The 22,488-nt window shown below is 37.2% G+C and overlaps 1 protein-coding gene across 3 annotated transcripts in view; it reads right to left on the bottom strand.

Annotated features, from left to right (window-relative positions):
- ACER3 (alkaline ceramidase 3) overlaps positions 1-22,488 on the bottom strand; it is a 169,620-nt gene that overhangs the window by 17,964 nt on the left and 129,168 nt on the right. For all 3 annotated transcript variants that reach the window (XM_040489434.1, XM_040489435.1, XM_040489436.1), the window contains one exon: positions 11,789-11,847. In XM_040489434.1, the coding sequence (XP_040345368.1) occupies positions 11,789-11,847 (59 nt within the window). The remainder of the gene's footprint in view (positions 1-11,788; positions 11,848-22,488) is intronic.

The following is a 22,488-nucleotide window of genomic DNA, read 5'->3' as shown; positions in this document are numbered from 1 at the left end:
GCCCAAGGGCCCTGAGATCTCATGCTGTCCTGTTTACTCTGGACCATACCATGGGTTTAGTAGGCCTTTCCTGTGGTAGATTCTTGCTGGTGGATGAGGGATGATGGACCATAATGCAGTCACAGTGGAGAAGGAATTCCAGTAGCTTCTTTGACTGTATCTTTCAAACCATTCACTTCAGTTTATCATTGTATTATATTTTTAGTATCTTCTTTTCGGGGGGGAAGATTCTTTGAATGTTCCTTTTTTATTGCATCCTACTATTGAGTCATAGATGTAGTATATTTCTAGGAATATGAATAATGGTATTTGTTGTTTTGTTATTTTTGAAGTTTTCTTCTTCATGCATAAGTTGTTTTCTTCTAAGTTGCTTTTCTTTCCTTATTATTTGTTTTGACCTCTACATTTCATATTGGTTGCATTTATCATATGTCTGGCACCGTCTCATTTTGAAGAATGGGAACCTAAAAAGGTGACCACAAGCTCTAAACATGTTTGAGGCCCTTAGTCTAGTAACCTTCATTGTAGGGTTATTTTGCTGGACCAATTATTAGCGAGCCCCCAATATCAGAATGTTTAGGTCTTTTAGGCTCCTCATATTCCCTAAAAGAAAATTCTTCCAATTTTCTGCTTAGAGGTTTTTACATACAACATTCAGTTTGCATAAGGTCACCCGATTTCCCTATGGTATTCACATGCTCAATTGTGTCTGCAAGACCCAATCTAGAGACATTGTTCACCCTTCCCAGAGAATAAACCTATAGGCTTCTGCAATTGTTCAGCGGTATGGAGTAGGTGAGGGGATGTAAGCGTTTCACAGCTTCTTAAAGCTTTAACCAGTCTTCTTTATTTTAGACATCTCTTCTAGCTCCTTTTCCAAACTGTCTGTTGCTGCTAATGTTTGATATTTTAGAAAATTCTGGTGTAAACTGGAGGTTCTTTAAAATTCAGCTTTTGTGGGTTACTTAAGGCAGTTAGCAGTAATCCATCTACTTTCCAGCTTCTAAAATTTTATTCAGTCTTCTTGTGGATTTATGCTTTATAAATAAATTCCTTCGTTGGAGTCTTGGCAGGGTTTCAGAAGGGAGCAAAATTAGATTGAAGACGTTAATCTTTAATATTATATCTGTTTTCTTTTCATTATTTAAAATTTTTTTACATTTCTTTTTTATTTTTGAGAGAGAGAGAGAGAGAGACAGAGAGAGTGAGCACGCCAGGGAGGGGTCAGAGAGGGAGACACAGAATCCGAAGCAGGCTCCAGGCTCTGAGCTGTCAGCACAGAGCCCAATGCGGTGCTCGGACACATGAACTGCAAGATCATGACCTGAGCTGAAGTCGGATGCTTAACTGATTAAGCCACCCAGGCACTCCTCTTTTCATTAGTTTCTGCCCTTCATTAGTCCCATTTTTCATTTCTATGTGGATTGATTCTATTGATCCACTTTCTAATTATTGAAGTTGTATGCTTAGTTCATTATTCTTCAGCCTATTTTATCTAAGGCTACGCATTTCCCTCTAAGAACCACTTTAGCTATATCTTACTTTGATTTGTAGTACTTTCACTGTGATTACTTTATATGAACTACGATATTTCTACTACGATTTCTATTTTTGACTTGTATTTACGAATGTGGTTTTAAATTTACAAATATATGGGCTATTTGGCTAATCCTGTCTGTACTATAGTTGGAGAACATGTTATGTATGATAATAATTCTTTAAAGTTTGTTGAACCTTGCTTTAAAACTAGTGTCTGGTAGATTTAATAACTACTCCGTGCATGCTTGAGAAGACCAAGCACTCTCTAACTGCTAAACATATTAAACCAACTTGTTATCGTATTACCAAATTTTGTCTATATCCTTTTTCATAGAGCTACTGTGTTAAAATAACTCAGCATGATGGAACACTGATACATTTTTCTTAGTAATTCTGTCAATGTTTGCTTAAAATTTTCCATAGAAGACTTAGACCTGCCTTTTTTTTTTTTTTCTGGTAAGGTGAATCTTTTAATAACAATGTAGCAAATGCATTCATTTTAAATAATGCCTTAATTTTTTTTGTTATTAAAATGGCTAGTCCAACTTTCTTTTAGTCAGTATTTGTGTGGCACATATTGTTTTTATATCCCTTTCTTTTAAAATTAGTTATTTATGTGGGTTTTTTTTTTTTAAGATGAAACAGGTAGGTTTTACTATCAAATGTAAATTCTACAAAAACTCAGTAGTATTGTAGTAAGTATGATTGCTTTCATCTTAAAGTCTTTCAGAGCTTTGGGCAGACAGCATCTTAAAGCATCAGATATAAGCAACTCTTTTTCTGATCTTAAGTGCCAGTTGTCACCCATTTTCACACAAAATGGTTTTTTGTTTTTTCTTTTTTCCTACTGCAGTTGAGGGGCCATTGCTGGTCAGGTGAAGAGGGAATGTGTGGCTGTCCATTCACGGTATTAGTCAAAGTAATTAAAGACACAAATCTGCATGTCACTGTATCCAAGCCAAGGACAACAGGAGTAACTTAAAGACGACGTGTGCACTTAGTTAATCAAATCCTGTTTTCCTCTTTGGAGTTACATGAGGGTGGCAGTACTAGCTGGCTAGTGTCTAATGTTGCACTTTTGTAGCATAAACACAGCTAAGCGGATAGTGCTAAAGACTGACAGCATCAGTACCAGCTCTAACCGCTTCAGCGTTTACCTGTCAGTCCAGCATGCTGACTCTAATACTATGCTTTTAAGAGTTTTAATCACTTGACAGTGAAAGCATGAGAGAAAGGTTTAAGGCTACTTCTTACTAGATACAAACAGGGGCGCCTGGGTGGCTCAGTTGGTTAAGCATCTGACTTCGGCTCAGGTCACGATCTCGCAGTCTGTGAGTTCGAGCCCCACGTCGGGCTCTGTGCTGACAGCTCAGAGCCTGGAGCCTGCTTCAGATTCTGTGTCTCCCTCTCTCTCTCTGCCCCTTCCCCACTCATGCTCTGTCTCTCTCTATCTCAAAAATAAATAAACGTTAAAAAAAATTAAAAAAAAAAAGATTACACTTCAAGAGTCTTTAAAAAAAAATAGATACAAACATTCACTTCAGTTAGTATATTACTTTCTAGAACATACTGTTGAAAAATTCTCATTTTGTGACACTAAAAACTATGGGATGTCTTTTATTAAAGTCAAAACTATCAGTAATGGGAAAAGTATAATATAAAATAAGACATATGAAGCTACAGTGTTCAGTTACAGTTTAAACTAGAAATTACTAACCACACATAGCTGCTCCTTTTTTGGTTTTACATTTTGGCCCCTAGTTCATTTTTATTTAGAACTGGTACCTGCTGAGAAAGAGCTGCAATTTTTTTTTTTTAAGTTTACTTATTTATTTTGAGAGAGAGAGAGAGGGAGAGAGAGAGAGAGAGAGAGGGAGAGAGGGAGAGAGAGAGTGAGAACATGTGGAGGAGGAACAGAGAGAGGGAGAGAGAATCTCAAGCAGGCTCCATGCTGTCAGTGTGGAGCCTGACTAAGGGCTTGAACCCCTGAACCGTGAGGTCATGACCTGAGCCGAAACCAAGAGTCAGATGCTTAACCGAGTGAGCCACCCAGGCGCCCCAAGAGATGCAACTTTTAAGCTATGTATTTTTTGTGGTGGCTGTGCCACGTACTGTGTATTTATGTTTTAATCATGCTTCTCATGAGTAGCACATAGCTGGATTTCTTTCCCCTGCTTGAGTCTTTTTCGTTGCTTAGCTTTGTCCATTTATATTGACTGATAAGTGACTGATAAATCACTGATAAGTGACTACTGATATATTTTGAATTTTTTCTACCCTTTATTTTCTGCTTTGTATTTGTTCTGACTCCTCCCTGCTTCCATTTTTGCCCTTCTTTTCCTGATTTTTTTTGGATCCAGTTTATATCATTCCATTTACTCCCTCATGTTTTCAAAAGTCACTATAAAATCACTATTTTTAGTGATTAAATTTTTAGATTAAATTTAGATGAAATATTTTTAGATTAAAATCACTGTTTCTAATGGTTACCAAAAAATGCACATGTAAAATCTAAAATTAATCACTGTATGTACCTTCTTCCCAAGTAAAAAAGACCTTAGCAACTATGTAACTAAGATTATCCTCATATCTCACGTTATTTGGTCCACCACTTTAGTTTCATTTAAAAATCTCTCAAATTAGATATTAAAGAGTCACAATATTTTGTTCAGATAATCCCACAGGTTTATCACTTTTTCTCCACCAGCTAAAGAGATTCTTACAGGGGAACATCTTTCAGTGAGATATATTGGTAAACTTTCTCCATTTTTGTTTGTTTCAAAATGTCTTTATGTTACCTCTGTTTTTGAAAGATATCTGCATATATAATTCAAAGCTGATAGTTAATTTCTCTTAGCACTTTGAAGATAATAGTCTGTGTTTGGCTTCCATTGTTTTGGCTCTTGGTAAGTCTGCTGACTATTCTTTGTTAGCAATATGCCTTTTATCTCTGGATATTTTAAGATCTTTGTCTTTGGATTTCAGCAATTTTAGTATGGTTTTTCTATAGGCAACAATCAGGATTCAACTGCAGATACTATCTCTATTTAAAGCAGAAAAGAATTTAATATTCAATTCCAACCGAAATGCTGAATGAGTAAGGTTTAGACTCTAAACTTTGAACACTACCACAGAATTATCTTGCCAAAGGAACTTTTTTTCTTTTTCACATTTAGGAAGCTAGAGAACTGGGAGGACTTTGCACCCAGCATCATACTGTAACCTTAGCTATAATTCATAGATCAGGAAGCTGTCATCATACCTGTTTCTAGGGCCATGATGCATACCCTTGATCCACAACAGTAAATGGATGCCTTACATACTACCACTTCTCTCCCGCACAAGTTAACTTGGTTTTGATTTCAATCTCATGTGAATACATGTGATTGGCAGAACCTGAATGTATCTGGAAACTTACCTGCAAAACAAATATGGGAAATATAACTTTCAGCTTTTCATTTATATTATAGGAATGAATTCTTGACGAAGGCTGGAATGATAGTGAATGAGCTAATCTACCACATCTGCCATACCTGAGAAACCTGAGAAAGATTTAATTTGTCCTGCTAGGGAATTATTGTCCTTGAAGCTAAGGAATCATGTCTTCTATCATTTCAAGAAAATATGCACCTACTATCCCTTTGAATATCTCTTCTGTTTCCATTTTTGCCATTTTTCCCCTTGGAACTACAAAAAGAAGTATTATTTCTTTGTAATGCTTTAGTTCTTTAGACTTGTCTTCCAATTTAATTAATTCTCTCTTCATCTGTGTCTAATCTACTTTTACTTATCTGTTGAGTTTATTTCAGTATTTTTTTCAATGTTAGAAGTTCTTTGATTCTAGGGGTTCCTGGATGGCTTAGTTGGTTGAGCATCCAACTCTTGATTTCAGCTCAGGTCATGATCCCAGGGTCATGGGATGGAGCCCCACATTGGCCTCTGCACAGAGCATGGAGCCTACTTGGTATTCTCTTGCTCCCTCTCTCTGTGCCCCTCCCCTATGCATACACACACATGCTCTCTTTCTCAAAAACAAACAAACAAACAAACAAACAAACAAACAAACATTTAAGAAAAAAGAAATTCTTTGATTCTTTTTCAAATCTGGAATTTCACTTTTGATAATCTCCTATTCCTTGGTCACATTTTCATTTTCTCCTTCATTTCATTAAATATTTTCTAAATAGTTACTTTATATTTCAGCATCTGATTTGGGAGGCTTATTTATACTTATTTCGGTTTCTCCTGACTTTTGCTTATGGTAGCTTATTTCCTCTTCTGGGGTTGGAATTGATTGTGCACACTAGTTTGATCTCCATCCAATCTACAGAAATCTTCAAGGGCCTATATATGAAAGTACATTTTTTTAAAAGATGATTTGCTTTTGCTTCTCTCATACATACTGGGGCTCTAGGAATGTTGGACCAATTTAAGGTAATTTTACACCTTGAGGTTTCCCGACAATAAAGAAAATATGTATTTAAATCCCAAACCTGTGTGAAGGAAGAAGAGTGACTACAAATTCTCAGGGTAGTCATTTTTCCTATGTAAAACTGAGGCTGAAGGACAAGGTGCCTTCTCACTGCTCATGATCTTAGAACTCATTTGTCAATTTAGTTTTCAGGTCCTTCTTTGGATTTGATGCTTTGGAATTTTCTTTCTTTCTTTATTTTTTTTTGAGCTCAGTTATGCATTTAAAAGGATGTTTGTGTGCTATATCCAGAATGTTTATTTTATCGTTGAGAGAGACAGAGCATGAGCAGGGGAGGGGCAAAGAGAGAGGGAGACACAGAATATGAAGCAAGCTTCAGGCTCCCAGCTGTCAGCACAGAGTCTGATGCGGGGCTTGAACCCACGAACCGTGATGTCATGACCTGAGCCAAAGTTGGACGCTTAACCAACTGAACCACCCCGGTGCCCCTCAACCTGGTTTAAAAAAATCTTTACTGATAAGCACTATCCTGAGTTTCAACTAAGAGCTGAAGACACTTATAATCTAGATAGGCAAGACACATATGTAAACAATGAACAGTATTAAATGGAATAATTACCAAATAGAAATATAAGAAAGAAGCTGTGGCAAGGCAGATAGAAGAAAAGATGTTTTATCTCCTAGGACTTCCACTGTTACACACTTTTTACAGGTCTGTCATTTGTGTTTCTAAAAGTATTGGTATCCTATCTATTAGACTTGATTTAAGGCAAGGACTGTATTTTATGCTTCTTTACAGTTCCCTAAGGTGCCTAGATTAAAAGCAGAATAAATTAGGGATTTCTGCTTCTGGGAAGATGAAACAGGTACACTTTTCCCTGTTCTTCCCAGTAAGTATAATTAAAAATCCTGAACATTATATAAAAACAAGCACAAGAAGACTCTGAAAGGTGGAAAGAAGGCCAACTGGTTAGAGACTGGGACCTGAGTTACATTACAATAAATTCCATGTGTTTTCTTTTTGCCTCATATATCCCAAAGTGGGAACTAAAGATGCTAGCAACCCAGAAATGCCACTAGATACAGACAAAACAGCTCCAACAAAAACCTGCTCTGTCTAGCCAAATGACTAGGAAAGAGACACCCTAGCAAGACAGAAACTTACACAAAAACTAATATTCTATAGTCAAACACCAAAAAAAAACCTGTAGCCTCAACCCCATCCATGCTGCAAAGACTGCATGGGGAGTCTAGACTTCCTTTCTCATCAGGCCATAAGAAGTTGGGACTAAAACAGCAGATTTGACATTCATGTTATTGGTGTCCTGGAAGGGGAGAAGAAAGAAGGCAGGGCTGAAAAAGTACTTGATGAAATAATGGCTGAAAACTTTCAAATTTAGACAAAAAGGCAACTTCCCCCAACAACAACAACAAAAAAAACCAGCATTATGAAGCCACAGACTTGAAGCTGAGCTATCCTCAAACATGTTAAACCCAAAGAAATTCATATCAAAACATACTATAGACAAACTTCTAAAAACTAAAGACAAGAAAAAATCTTGAAAAGAGTGACAGAGAAGAATACCTTACCTATGCTATAGGAGAAAATGAATTGGAATGACAGGATTTCTCCTCAGGAAACCTGAGGGCCAGAATGAAGTGACACAACATTTTTCAAGTTCCGAAAGAGAACTGTCAACCTAGAATTCTATATCCAGCAAAAATATCCTTTAGGAATGAAACAGAAATCATGACACATTCTCAGATGAAGGTTAGAGACTTTGGGACCTTAAAGAAGTTTTCTAAACAGAAAGGAAATGATGAGGTGTGGCTGGGTGGATGGGCTGGTTAAGTGTCTGGCTCTTGATTTTGGCTCAGCTCATGATCTCACAGTTCATGAGACAGAGCCCCATGCTGGGCTCTGTGCTGACAGCATAGAGCCTCCTTGGGATTCCCTCTCCTTCTCTCTCTCTGCCCCACCTCAGCTTGTGCTCTATCTCTCAAATAATAAATAAACATGAAAAAAATTTAAATAAAAAAAAGAAAGGAAATGATGACAGAGGGAATCTTAGCATGTTAGAAAAGAAGAGAAATGTAAAGAGTAAAAATATGAGTAAATACATTTTTCTTCTCCTTTTTGTTTCTCCTCCTATTATGTTTTATGGTGGGGCAAAAATTGTAATACTGTCTGATGTGGTTATAAGTGCATGCAAAATGCATATTTTAAGTTGAGCAGGGAAAAGTACAGTTGTGGGTTAAATTTGTCCCCCTTGGGGTGCCTGGGTGGCTCAGCTGGTTAAGCATCCAACTTTGGCTCAGGTCATGATCTCAATGTTTCTGGGTTCGAACCCCACGTTGGGTTCTGTTCTGACAGCTTGGAGCCTGCTTCGGATTCTGTGTCTTCCTCTGTCTCTGCTCCTCCCTGTCTCTCTCTCTCTCTCTCTCTCTCTCTCTCTCTCTCTCTCTCAAAAATAAAGAAACATTTAAAAAATTGCTTTTTGGGGCGCTTGCTTTTTGGGGCGCCTGGGTGGCGCAGTCGGTTGAGTGTCCGACTTCAGCCAGGTCACGATCTCGCGGTCCGGGAGTTCGAGCCCCGTGTCGGGCTCTGGACTGATGGCTCAGAGCCTGGAGCCTGTTTCCGATCCTGTGTCTCCCTCTCTCTCTGCCCCTCCCCCGTTCATGCTCTGTCTCTCTCTGTCCCAAAGATAAGTAAACATTGAAAAAAAAAATTTTTTAAAATTGCTTTTTAATTTTTCCCCCTCAAAAAAGATATGTTGAAGTCCTAAGCCCCAGTACCTCAGAATGTGACCTTATTTGGAAATAGGGTCATTGCAGATATAATTAGTTAAGATGAGATATACTGGAGTAGAGTGGGCTCCTAATCCACTATGAATGATGTTCTTGTATGAAAATGGCCATGTAAAGACACAGAAATACAAGGAGAACCTCATGTCATGACAAATGCAAAGACTGAAATTATGTGAATAAATGTGTAGGAATGCTAAAGATTGCCAACAAACCACCTGAAGCTAAGAAGAATTAGGGATGGATTCCCCTACAGGTTTCAGAGGAATCATGGTCATACTGACACCTCAATTTCTGACTTCTGGCTTCCATAACTGTGAAACAATAAATAAAACTATAAACTAATATCCTTCATAATTATAAATGTAAGAATCCTTAAGAAAATATTAACAAGTATCATTTGACAACATATGAAAACAATTTTACACCATGACTAAGTGTGGTTCATTCAGATTACAAAGCTTGTTCAATATTTGAAAAGTAATCAATGTATTAACACCACACTAACAGACTACAGGAAAAAAATCATATGATCAAATCAATTGGTAATCTCAAGGAATCTACAAAAGTCTTCTAGAACTATTAAGTTCAGCAAGGTGGCAGAATACAAGATAAACATAAAGAATATTTTATTTCTATATAACAGCAATTAACAGGTAAATAAAAAAATTTAAAAATAAAATACCATTTACAATTGCTCAAAAAATGGAAACTCCAAAATGCTGGCCAAAAAAAAAAAAAAAAAAAAAATCAAAGACGATCCAAATAAATGGAGAGGCGTACTATGTTTATAGATTGGAAGATTCAACATAATTAAAAGATGTGAATTCTTTGTAAATTGATGTGCAGGCTTAATGCAATTCCTATCAAAATCCCAACAAAATTTTAAATATAGACAATATTATGGTAAAGTTTATATGGAAAGACAAAGGAACCTGAACAGCTAAAACAATTTTAAAAAGCAGTGAGAGGAATCAGTCTACATGACTGGAAGAGTTGTTTTATAGTTACACTAATCGAGAGTGTCACACTGGTGGAAGTAAGACACACAGATCAATGTAACAGAATAAAAACACAGAAATAGATCCATACAAATACATACAAATCATCTTTGAGAAAAGAGTAAAAGCAGTTCAGTGGAGAAATTTCAGATAGCCTTTTCAATCAGTGTTCCTGGGGGCAGTTAGACATCCATAGGTAAAAAAATGGACCTCAGCCTAAGCCTCATATCTTACATAAAAATTAACTAAAAATAAATTATGAACTCAAATGTAAAATATAAAACTATACAAAAATTTTAGGAAAAAAACCAGAATAAGTCTAGGGTTAGGGAATGAGTTCCTATATTTGACATCAAAAGTACAATCCATAAAATAAAAATTGATAAATTGGACTTTATCAAAATTAAAAACTTTTTTTTGCTCTGTGAAAGACTCTATAAAGAGTATGGAAAGACAAGGAAATAGATAGGGAGAAAATATTTGTGAACTAAGTATTTGATGAAGGATTACTATCTAAAATATATAAAGAACTCTTAAAACTCAACTGAAAAAAAAAGAGAAGACCAACAAAAAATGGGCAAAGACAAACAAACATTTCAACAAAGAGGATATACAGATGGCAAATAAACACATGAAAATATGCTCATCTGTAGATATTAGAAAATGGGAATTCAAACTACAATGAGAGATTACCTATAAGAATAGCTAAAATTAAAAAGTGACAACAGAAATGCTGGCAAGAATGCAGAGAAACTGGGTTACTCATACACTATTGGTGGGAATATAAAATGATAGACCCATCCTGGAAAACAGTATGGCAATTTTGAGAAAAACTAAACATATAACCATGACACAACCTAGCAATTCCCCTCTGGGCATTTATTCCAGAGAAGTGAAAATTTATATTCATACAAAAACCTATATACAAATGTTTGCAGCAGCTTTATTCCTTATAGTCAAAAACTAGAAACAATCCAGATGTCATTTAACAGGTCAATGGTTAAACCGTGGTACATCCATAGCGTGGAATACTACAGGAATGAACTACTGATACACTCAACAACTTACACTGATCTCCAGTGAATTATGCTGAGTGCAAAAGACTGATCCCAAAGGTTACACATACTGTATGGTTCCATTTGTGTAATATTCTTGAAATTAAAAAAAAAAATCTGGAAATGAAGGACAGATTAGTGGTTGCCAGGGGTTAAGGACAAGTGATGGGAGGGTGGGGTGAGACAGAAGTGGGTATGACTAAACAAGGGCAACACAGGGATCCTTGTGATGATGGAACTGTTCTGTAGCTTGACTTTGTCAATGTCAAATCCTGGTTGTAATACTGTACTATACAGTTTTGCAAGACATTATCATTGGAGAAAACTGGTAAAGGGTATAGGAGGTCTCTATTATTTCTTATAATGCATGTTAATTCTACAATTACCTCAAAACAAAAAGCTTAATTAAAAAAGAAAAAACCAGAATAAACCCATAAATCGTATTATTTATTGAGCACCTGCTGCTGTATGGCCATGCCCCATGGGAGGTACTCACATGAATATTATTTAATCTTCATAAACTCTATAAAGATTATGCTATTTCCTAAACCATCTTTCTGGAATACTGATTCTTTGTGACATTAACAGCATTCCTTGAATAGTGTTTTGTAAAAAGGGTTCTGAGTCAACTAGTCTGAGAAGCACAAAAACAGTTCTTGTTTTTACTGTAGGACTTCTCAAGGCAATATACTAAGGTACGTTATAAATATTCAGAAGGAAGCCATCATACACAGCTTTCCTCAAATTAATTTTGGAACATTTGTTTTTACATAATGCCTGTTAACAACTTGCGTAAAGAACTAGTATTCCTTACCTTATGCCACAATAAATGTTGGTTTATAGTTTTCTATTAATATCTCTGCTGGTGTTGCATTTTATGTCTTATTTCAATTTAGCCTATAGATTTATTGCCTGAATGTAATCTAATCATGGTGTTGATGGTCCAAATTACTTACCATGTAACAATATAAATAGATCGAAGTACTAATGTGAAGACCAACATTCCATACATAACCTGAATAAGAAAAGAAAAATGAAGTCAGTGAAATCACTATTCTTTGGCAAAGGAAGTATATTTTGCCTACAAAAATAGCCCTCAATAAAATAAAACATTTACTATCATTTGTTACATTTAAAGAACAGAATTTTAGCAGGTATCTTCTCCCATTCCAAAGGTTGCCTTTCAGTGTTGCTGACAGTTTCCTTTGCTGTGCAGAAGCTTTTTATTTTGATGAAATCCCAATAGTCTATTTTTGCATTTGCTTCTCTTGCCTCCAAAAACATATCTAGAAAGAAGGTGCTACCACGGATATCAAAAAGGTTACTGCCTGTGCTCTCCTCTAGGATTTTTATGGTTTCAAGTCTCACATTTAGGTCTTTAATCCATTTTGAATTTATTTTTGTGTAGGGTGTGAGAAAATGGTCCAGTTTCCTTCTTTTGCATGTGGCTGTCCAGTTTCCCTAACACCATTTGTTGAAGAGACTGTCTTTTTCCCACTGGATATTCTTTCCTGCTTTATCAAAGATTAATTGACCATATAGTTGTGGGTTTATTTCTTAGTTTTCTATTCTGTTCCACCAATCTATGTGTCTTTTTTGTGCCAGTAGCATATTGTTTTGATTGCTACAGCTTTGTAAGGTAACTTGAAGTCCAGAATTGTAATGCCTCTAGCTTTGCTTTTCTTCTTCAAGGTTGCTTTTGGCTATTCAGGGTCTTTTGCGGTTCCACACAAATTGTAGGATTATCTGATAAAGGGTTAGTATCCAACATATATAAAAATACTTATAAAACTCCACACCCCGAAACCCAATAATCCAATTTAAAAATGGGCAGAGGGTATGAATAGACATTTCTCCAAAGAAGCACATAGATGGCCAACAGACACATAAAAAGATGCTCAACATCATTTGTCATCAGGGAAATACAAATCAAAACTATAATGAGATATCACCTCACACCTGTCAGAACGGCTAAACTCAACAAGAAACAACAGGTGGTGGTGAGAAAGAAACAACAAGTGTGGAGAAAAGGGAACTTTCGTGCACTGTTGGTGGGAATGCAACTGGTGCAGCCCCTTTGGAAAACAGCATGGAGGTTCCTCAAAAAGCTAAAAATAGAACCATTCTATGATCCAGCAATTGCACCACTAGGTATTTACCCAAAGAATACAAAAATACTAATTCAAAGGGATACATGGACCCTAATGTTAATAACAGCATTATCTCCCACAGCAAAATTATGGAAACAGCCCAAGTACCCACTGACTGATGAATGGATAAAGATGTGGTATACAGAGTGGGAGCTAGAATGGCAGTGTAGTAGGAGGACCCTAGGCTTGCCTCGTCCCTCCAGCATAGCTAGATAACTACCAAATATTCTCAATACCCAAGAAATAGACCTGTGGACAGATAAACTGTACAGCTCGAGAGAGAGGAAAGGCCACAGGAAGGTAGGGCATGCAGAGATGTGGTTTGGGGGAGAAATGGATCATGGGTGCTGCAGAGGGGAGGGAGCCCTGGTTGCAGAGAAAGACGAGATAGAGAGGAGAGCACAGGAATGCACACAAGAATACTTTCCCAAAGCTACTTGATGGAAAAACTAGAGGGGCTGATTTTTGTGAGTTTTTTTTAATAAGCAGGGCACAAAGACTAGAGTTTTGGAGATCTGTGGGCTTGTCTAGGATAGGGACCCGAGGATACTGTCTTGCTCCTGTAGTGAAGGCAGGCAAGTGCTCCTGGGCAGAAAGCGTGATCTGAGGATCACCTGGGGCACGTGGAGAGGTGACTGTTCTCTTTTCTTGGAGCGTATCTGTGAGAGGTGGCATTGCCTCTCTGGGGACAAAGAGCCAGGTGGCACCATTTCACTCCCCTACCCCTCACCATAGGTGCAGAGACACTTGCTGTGGGTGGCTAACCTGGACAATGGGGGTTTAGTTGCTTTGCTCCTGGCTCTGGCGCAGCTGCCCTTCCGGGTCAAACCTGCATTGGTCCCAGTGTAATGCGACCCTCGCCCAGAAGACCAGCATGAGTCCCTGCCACACCAGATTCCTAAAGTTTGGAGTTTTGAAAGGCAGCAGGCTTGGCTACAACAGAGCACAACGGACACTGTGCTGTTCCAGGCAGGCAAGCAACCTGGAGACAGACAGTGTGAAAATGGTGATCTAAAAACACACAGGACAGACAAAGGTTAATTATTCATTCTTCTGGGAGGGTTTCTCTGAAAGCAGCAAGGGTGGCCTTCCCTCCCTGGGGACCAAGGAGGTGGCTCATACCATTTCTTTCCCCCGCTCCTTAGCATAAACCAACTTTAGTAAACAGCACAGCACCAACACTAGCTGCCTAATGCTTATACCAGGTCCCACCCCTCTGTGATCCACTGGTAATGCTCTTCTTGGCAGGTGTGCTTAAGGAACAGTGCAACAAGCCGCTTCCTGGAAGACCAGCACAAACGCCCACACACATATCTACTGACTACAGCATTCTGCAAAGCTTCTGTTCTGGTGGAAATAGCATCAGGTCTCATTTAAACAAGCAGAACAGAACACACCTAGTTAAAACTCACCACACTCTGGTCAAGGACCAAACACTGTCCATTACAGGCAAAGAAAGCCTCTACAGACAACTGACCTGAGGGATAGACCAGCCAAAACACAGTAGCAGAGTGGACGCAACACACACCAGAGACACTTCCTGAAGTGCCAGGCCCTGCACATTACATGATCTCTTCTTCATAAAGCCATTACTCAAAGACGCAGGAAACATAACAGGATTTATACCATACAGAAGACAAAGACCTAGAGAAAATGCCACGATGAATTCATTCCAAAGAAAGAACAAGAAAAGGTCACAGCCAGAGCTCTAATTGAAACAGACAAAATTAACATTCTGCAGAATTTAAAGCAAGAATCATAGAATACTCACTGGGCTTGAGAAAAGTATGGAAGACATTAGGGAGACCCTTACTGCAGAGATAAAAGAGCTTAAAAACAATCAGGCAGAAATGAAAAATGCAGTATCTAAGATTCAAAACCAACTGGATGTAATGACCACAAGGATGGAAGAAGCAGAGGAATAAACAAGTGAGACAGGATAGAATTATGTTAAATATTGAAGCTGAACAAAAAAGAGAAAGCAGAATGATCATGAGAGTAGACCTAGAAAACTCAGTGACTCCAAACATAGTAACATTCCTACTATAGGAGTCTCAGAAGGAGACAGAGAAAAGGGGGAAGAAGGTTTATTTGCAAAAAGCAAAAAACTTCCCTATCTGGGGAAGGAAACAGACATCCAAATCCAGGAGGCATAGAGAACTCCCACCAAAATCAACAAAAGCAGGCCAACACCAAGACATACCGTAGTTAAATTTGTAAAATATAGTGATAAAGTAAATGTGATATGTATGTGTATACACACACACACACACACACACACACACATATACATAAAATGGAATATTACTCAGACACAAAAAAGAACGAAATCTTGCCATTTGCAATGACACGGATGGTGTTAGAGAGTATTATGCCAGGTGAAATAAGTCAGAGAAAGACAAACACCATATGATTTCACTCATATGTGAAAGGCTGTTTTACATATATATAAACAACCATTTTTTGTATACTGTTTTTGTATCATGTGACTTTGCTTTTTCAAATCTCTTCAAATTCTAATAATTTATCTGTAGATTCTTTAGATTTTCTATGTATACATTTGTGTATCACTTGTGAATATTTTTTTCATCCTACCAAACCCTACAGTACAATATGTATAGAACTACTGATAACAAGCATTGCCATCTCACACTTGATCTCAAAGGGAAAAATTTCAATAGTTCATCACTAAGTGTAATATTGGTGATAAGCTTAAATTTTTTTTTTAAATACTCTTTATCAGATTAAAAAGATCTTTTATATTTCTGATTTGCTCTAAGGGTTTTTAAAATAAATATTTTATCAAATACTTTTTCTGCATCTCTTGAAATAATTATATAATTTTTCTCATTTAATCGTTAAATATGATTTTCTGATACTGGTTAATAGTCTACCCAACTTTATCTTCCTGGGATACATACAACTTAGGCATGATGTTTTATCTTTTTTTTTTTGGATTTGGTTTGCAAATATTTGGCTTAGGACCTCTACCTAATTAATTTTAACTCTTTTATACTGTTCTTGGTATTAAAGTTTTGCTAGCCTCATACATGAGTTGGACAGTAGCTCTCCTCTTCTGTTCTCTATGAGAATCTGTTTAACATTGGAATTATTTCTTCTTTGTGTGGTAGAACATTCTAGTGAAGTTATATTTGTGGGTAGATTTCTGACTACTGATTCAATTACTTTTAATGGTTATAGGACAATTCAGATTTTCTATTCTTTTTTCTTTAAAGGTTGGAAAGATTCTTTTTTTTTAAAGCTTACTTATTTTGAGAGAGAGAGAGAGAGAGAGTGAGTGAGCATGGGAGGGGCAGAGAGAGAGAGGGAGGGAGAGAATCCCAAGCAGGCTCCACATTGTCAGTGCAGAGGTCAACATGTGCCTTGAATCCATGAACCATGAGATTATGACCTGCTGAAATCAAGAGCTGGATGCTTAACTGACTGAACTACACAGGTGCCCCCAGATTTTCTATTCTTTATTAAGTTTCTGCAGGTTACACTTCTAGGAATCTGTCTACCTAAAAAAAAATACAATTTGAAATTTATTGGCATAAAGCTCCTCATAATATTCTTAACTTTTTAATGCCTGTGGACTTTTATGTGATATCCCCCTTTCATTTCTGATATTATTTGTGCTTGTCTTTTCCCTCATTAGTCAAATTCACCAAGGGTATGTTCATTTTATTTGTTTTTTGAAGAAGCAACTTACAGCTTTGCTGATTTTATCTATGGTATATTTGTTTTCTGTTGTATTCATTTTTGCTTTTTATCTTTCCCAGTTTCTTGAAATATATGCCAAAACTCCCCTTGTTGGCTTTTTTTCCTTTTCTTTCTTGGTGTATACGTTTTAAGGCTAGATATTTCTCTACAAGTATTAATTTTGCCAAGTCCTACAAGTTTTAATATGTATTTTCTTTCATTATGATTCAGTTCAAAATATTTTCCAGTTTCTATGATTTTCTCTGATCCATGTGTTATTTAAAATTGTATTACTTACATTTGACATAGTTGCATTATGGTCAAAAAAATTTTTTTTAATTTACATCCAAGTTAGCATATAGTGCAACAGTGATTTCAGGAGTAGATTCCTTAATGCTCCTTACCTATTTAGCCCATCCCCCCTTCCACAACCCCTCTAGTAACCCTCCGTTTGTTCTCCATATATTCTCATTCTAATCCTTTGAAATTTAAGATGCTATGTGGGCAAGTATATGGTCAATTTTTGTAAATGTTCTCTAAAGACTTGAAAAAATGTGTTTTTCCAACTGTTGGATGCAGTAGTTTACATTTGGGTTATGGGTCAAGTTTCTTAATCACGTTTTTAAATCTTTTATATCCTCTATCACTTACTGAAAGGTATGCATTAAAATCACCTAAGATTATAGATTTGTCTATTTTTCTTTTAGTTCTGTCAATTTTTGCATTATATACTTGAGAATTATATGTATTAGAGATACCAATTTTAAATTATCATAATTTTCTGATGAATATTTTTAATATTTATTAGTAATCTCTTCTTAATAGAAGTGCTTTTTCCTTAAAGTCTGTTTTGTCTGATAACAAAACTATACCACATATATATAACACAATTATGCTTAGTGTTTGTATGGCACATACTTTTCCATACTTTCACTTTCAACCCTTCCACATCTTGATGTTTCAGGTGGACTCTTTTATAAGGCCTTGCTGTGACTTCTGCCTATTACTTATGGTCTCTCTACAATAGTAGAAGGCAACAAATATTTATTGAGCATTGTACTAGACCATGGGGATATAGTGGTGTGGAGTAAAGGGTTAATATCAAGCACTGACTGATGTAGGCCTGGTTGAGAATGACCTCAGTCTCCCATCCTTGAATACAACAGTTAAGATAAATGAAAATGTTATGTTTGCTTCAGTTGTGAAGGATTGCACCTAGGTTGGAGGCTTGGGGTCTGCATGAGAACAGTATGAAAGGTGCTCATCATAAAGAATGGTAGGAAGGGTGCCAGGTCCAACTCTTGATCTTGGCTCAGGTCATGATCTCAGGGTGGTGGGATTGAGCCCTGTGTGGGGCTCTGCACTGAGCGTGAAGCCTGCTTAAGATTCTCTTTCTTTCTCTCTCTCTCTCTCTCTCTCTGTCTCTGTCTCTCTCTCTCCCTCCCTCCCTCCCTCCTCCCCTCTACCCTGCTTGAGCTCTAAAAAGAAAAAAAAGAAAGAAAGAAAAAAAAAAGGATGGTAAGCAAAAGGGGCTGTAGCTTCCATGTGTTACAATGCCCTCCACTACACTTAGCTCTCATCCCTGGCAGCTGTGCATAACTTAGGTGGATGAAAGGGCAAAAAGAATCTGTATATAAGTAGCTCTGGATCTCTTGATGAGATGAAAATGTTATATTTGCTATATTTTCCACCTTGTATCCCTCTATAGAGCTAAATAAACACAGCATTAAATTAAAGCCGATTAGAGGCTGTCTGCCAGCTTGAATCTGTAACTGCAGCCATGGTGCTCTAATGGTGAACCAGAAAGGCATCAATCCCTGCCCTCACAGCAAATGCTCTCACACAATCTAGTGTGAAAAGAGATAAGTAATCAGGCAATTAAAAATATAGTATTTAACTCCGTGACAAGAGCTATACAGAGTATTTTGTAAGTACATACAAAAGCCACCTAGACTTAGGCAGATCAAAAAGACTTTTATGGAGGATATGATTTTTCATTTTATAATTGAAGCATTAGTAGAAACATCATTAATAATAACCAAAATATTATTTAATAGTTTATTTATTTTTGAGACAGAGAGAGAGCATGAGTGGGGGAGGGGGGAAAGAGAGAGGGAGACACAGAATCTGAAGCAGGCTCCGGGCTCTGAGCTGTTAGCACGGAGCCCGACACGGGGTTCGAACTCCCGGGCCGTGAGATCATGACCTGAGCTGAAGTCAGACGCTCAACCGACTGAGCCACCCAGGTGCCCCAATAATAACCAAAATATTATTAAGAGAAGCTGGAGGAAAGTAACCGGCATAGCTTATATTTTGGGGACGAAAGTAAGGATGCCTAGAATATGCTGTTGGAATGAAGAGTGGGAAAAATGAAGTCAGAAAGGTAAGCAGAGGTTTAAACTGGCTTTTCAGGTCATGTTAAAGAGTTGAACTTTATCTTTTTTTTTTTTTTCAACATTTATTTATTTTTGGGACAGAGAGAGACAGAGCATGAACGGGGGAGGGGCAGAGAGAGAGGGAGACACAGAATCGGAAACAGGCTCCAGGCTCCGAGCCATCAGCCCAGAGCCCGATGCGGGGCTCGAACTCACGGACCGCGAGGTCGTGACCTGGCTGAAGTCGGACGCTTAACCGACTGCGCCACCCAGGCGCCCCCAAAGAGTTGAACTTTATCTTAAAAGTAAAGGGAAGTCAATGGAAGTTTCAGCAATAGTGCAACATGATCACTTGTGTATTAGAAAGATATCCCTCTTGCTGGGTGGAGAATGAATTAGAGGGAGACAAGACTGATAGAAAACAAACCAATGACAAGGTACTACAGTAACCTAGGTGAGTAATGGGACCTGAACCAAGGTACTATCAGTGGGAATGGGAGAGAAATGGACAGATTAAAGAGGTATTTCGGGCTTAGATTGATAATCAATTTGATATGGAAGTTAGGAAGGGTTGGGAAAGTCAATGATGGCCTGGTTCATGACTTTAGCAATTAGGGTCCATGGTGAAACTGCTCCTTGGGTTAGGGACTACAAGAAGAGAAGAAATACTGGAGAGAAAAATGGTGATTTCATTTCTAGATAGGTTCAGAGTCTGATGTATCAGTGATATATTCATGTAGAGATCTCTAGCAGAAGTTAGATATCTGGGTCTAAATCTTAGAAGAAAGTATCTGAGCTGAAGAAACAGATTTATGAATCATCACCATACAGAAGTCAAGGGGAATGGATTGTTCAGAGTATGTTAAAGACATCAAATAATGAATAAGGAAGAGACTATACTCTTGCAGTGCAAGAGGGCTTTTCCAGATTAATTTTCTTCTTTCCACAAGCACGTCTATCCCATACATTCTGACTTTCTCCTAGGATCTGTGGCAGACCTTGATAGTACCTACTCAGTATCCATTCTTTTTTTTTTTTTTTGGTCTTTACAGAAGACATTTTATCCAGTCGACAATATGTCCAGCTATATAAGCTTGATTTCTCAGTCTCTCTTACAGCTAGAGATAGACACAGGACCTTCACAACTTTTTTCTATGCATATTCTAATATTAGTTATTTTTAAGTAAAAAAAAAAAATAGAATACATACTTGTTTGCTCCTTGTAATTTTCACATAAAATTATTTTCATTCTTTTAAAAAATGAATCTTTATGATAATAAATTGAATTCCAAAGTAATCTGCTACAGGGTCATCATCATACCACGGAAGGAATATGGGCTTTGGAATAAAAAAAGACCTGGGTTCAATTTCCAGCTCTGCTAGTAACTAGGTGAGAAACACTGGACAAATCATTTAACCTTTCTGACTCTTGGTTACCTCACCTATACAATGAAGATGGTAACTTCTATACAGGTTTGTTGATATTTACTAAGATAATAGTAGTTAAGTCTATATAAACTGTATGAAAGAATATATAATACTCAGCACAAAGCAAACGCTCAAAAATGTCAGCTTCTTTTGCTTCTTTTCCAAGTGTGCTTACATTGGAATTTCCTTACATTCCTAATTTATAATAAAATGGCACAAACATAACAGAATAAAATGTAAATAATAGTTATTTGCTTGAGTTATCTGCTTAAGTCCCTGTTTTTCAAACTGTTTATATAGTGTGTTGTTTCTTAAAAACCTTGAGGGTCTGGGGTGTCTGGGTGGCTCAGTCGGTTGAGCGGCCAACTTTGGCTCAGGTCATGATCTTGCAGTCCGTGAGTTCGAGCCCCGCATCGGGCTCTGTGCTGACCGCTCAGAGCCTGGAGCCTGTTTCCGATTCTGTGTCTCCCTCTCTCTGACCCTCCCCCCGTTCATGCTCTGTCTCTCTCTGTCTCAAAAATAAATAAACGTTAAAAAAAAATTTTTTTTAAACCTTGAGGGTCAAATCAGAAGGGAGGGTAGTAAAATACTGACATGTCAAGTCTAGAAATAATCTCTAGGAGACATCTACTTTGGCAGGAAGATTTTAAGCAATAGTACTCTTTGAGATAACAGAGGAGATCTCATCTGAGATATTCAATTACTGATTTATCAATTAGCTTAAAGAAGGTTTACTAACTTAAGTTCTTTTAATCTACTTTCATGTATACTTTTTTAATGTTTTCTTAAGATGTATTAATATTTCTACTGAATGTGGCAGGCATATGATTTTATTATTACCCTTTGCAAGGCCATCAAATTAAATAAATAGCATTTGGCTCTCTTTTGGAGATGTCTGGATCACTTTGGATTTAAATCAGTAAGAAGAATTGTTATCAGTATTCTCTCCCTCAAGGAAGCTAATCTGGTTAGCAAGATAACCATCCTGGCTGTGACAGATACTTTTACAGTGTTTATTAACTCTTTCCTTCTAATTGTATACCCCACTTATCTCTCTAGGCCCTATTCAAATACCTCCTTTTAGAAGCTTTCTGTGATTATCATAGACAGAAACTTTCCTGTGTCATCTTACTTCTTCATATGTATTTTTAGTGTCATATTATACTGCTTTATGCTTTTCCTTGTATATTATTTTTATATTATCCTTGTGAAATAATCCCTCTCCTTGTCTTAAACATTTTATAGATGAGACACTGAAGAATAGGCACAACAAGAAATTTGTCCATGGATAATAAAAGTGTTAAGAAATCTGAGATTCCTGGGTGAGTCAGATTCCTGACTCAGTCGGTTAAGTGTCTGACTTAGGCTAAGGTCATGATTTCATGGTTCGTGGGTTTGAACCACACGTCGGGCTCTGTGCTGACAGCTGGAGCCTGGATCCTGCTTCAGATTCTGTGTCTTCCTCTCTCTGTCTCTGACCCTCCCCTGCTTGCACTTTGTCTCTCTCTCTCTCTCTCTCAAAAATAAATAAACATTAAAAAAAAAAATACAAGATTCCAAACTTCAAGCCATCAAAGTGGTAAGAAATTGAGATTTCACTCAAGCCAGAGCTCCTTTAGATTAGATAACATTATTCTCTTCCCTCTTTTTCCATTTATTTTTAAGATCTTGAGACTTACTGTAAACTTTGCCACAAATTCCAAAACAATTTTTCCAATTACAGACTTCAAAAATATTTTTCTAAGTCTGTACATATTAACAGTGATATGAAAGAATGAGTGATACTCTACAAATTTTGACAAACAGAGTTTCTCAGAAAAAGCAGTCCTCTTTTCTTAAGAAAGATACCAAGAAACTAATTAGGGATAGATTTTTTTTAAGCCATTAAGTATAAATAAAAAATATCAATTCTGGGGTGCCTGGCTGGGTGATTTGGTAGAGCATGTGACTCTTGATCTCAGGGTTGTGAGTTCAGGTCTCACGTTGAGTGCAGAGCTTACG

The sequence above is a fragment of the Herpailurus yagouaroundi genome, unplaced genomic scaffold (genome assembly GCF_014898765.1).
Source record: "Herpailurus yagouaroundi ecotype Mexico unplaced genomic scaffold, PumYag 180, whole genome shotgun sequence".
Taxonomy (NCBI): domain Eukaryota; kingdom Metazoa; phylum Chordata; class Mammalia; order Carnivora; family Felidae; genus Herpailurus; species Herpailurus yagouaroundi.
This window is presented reverse-complemented; position numbering and strand designations above follow the sequence as displayed.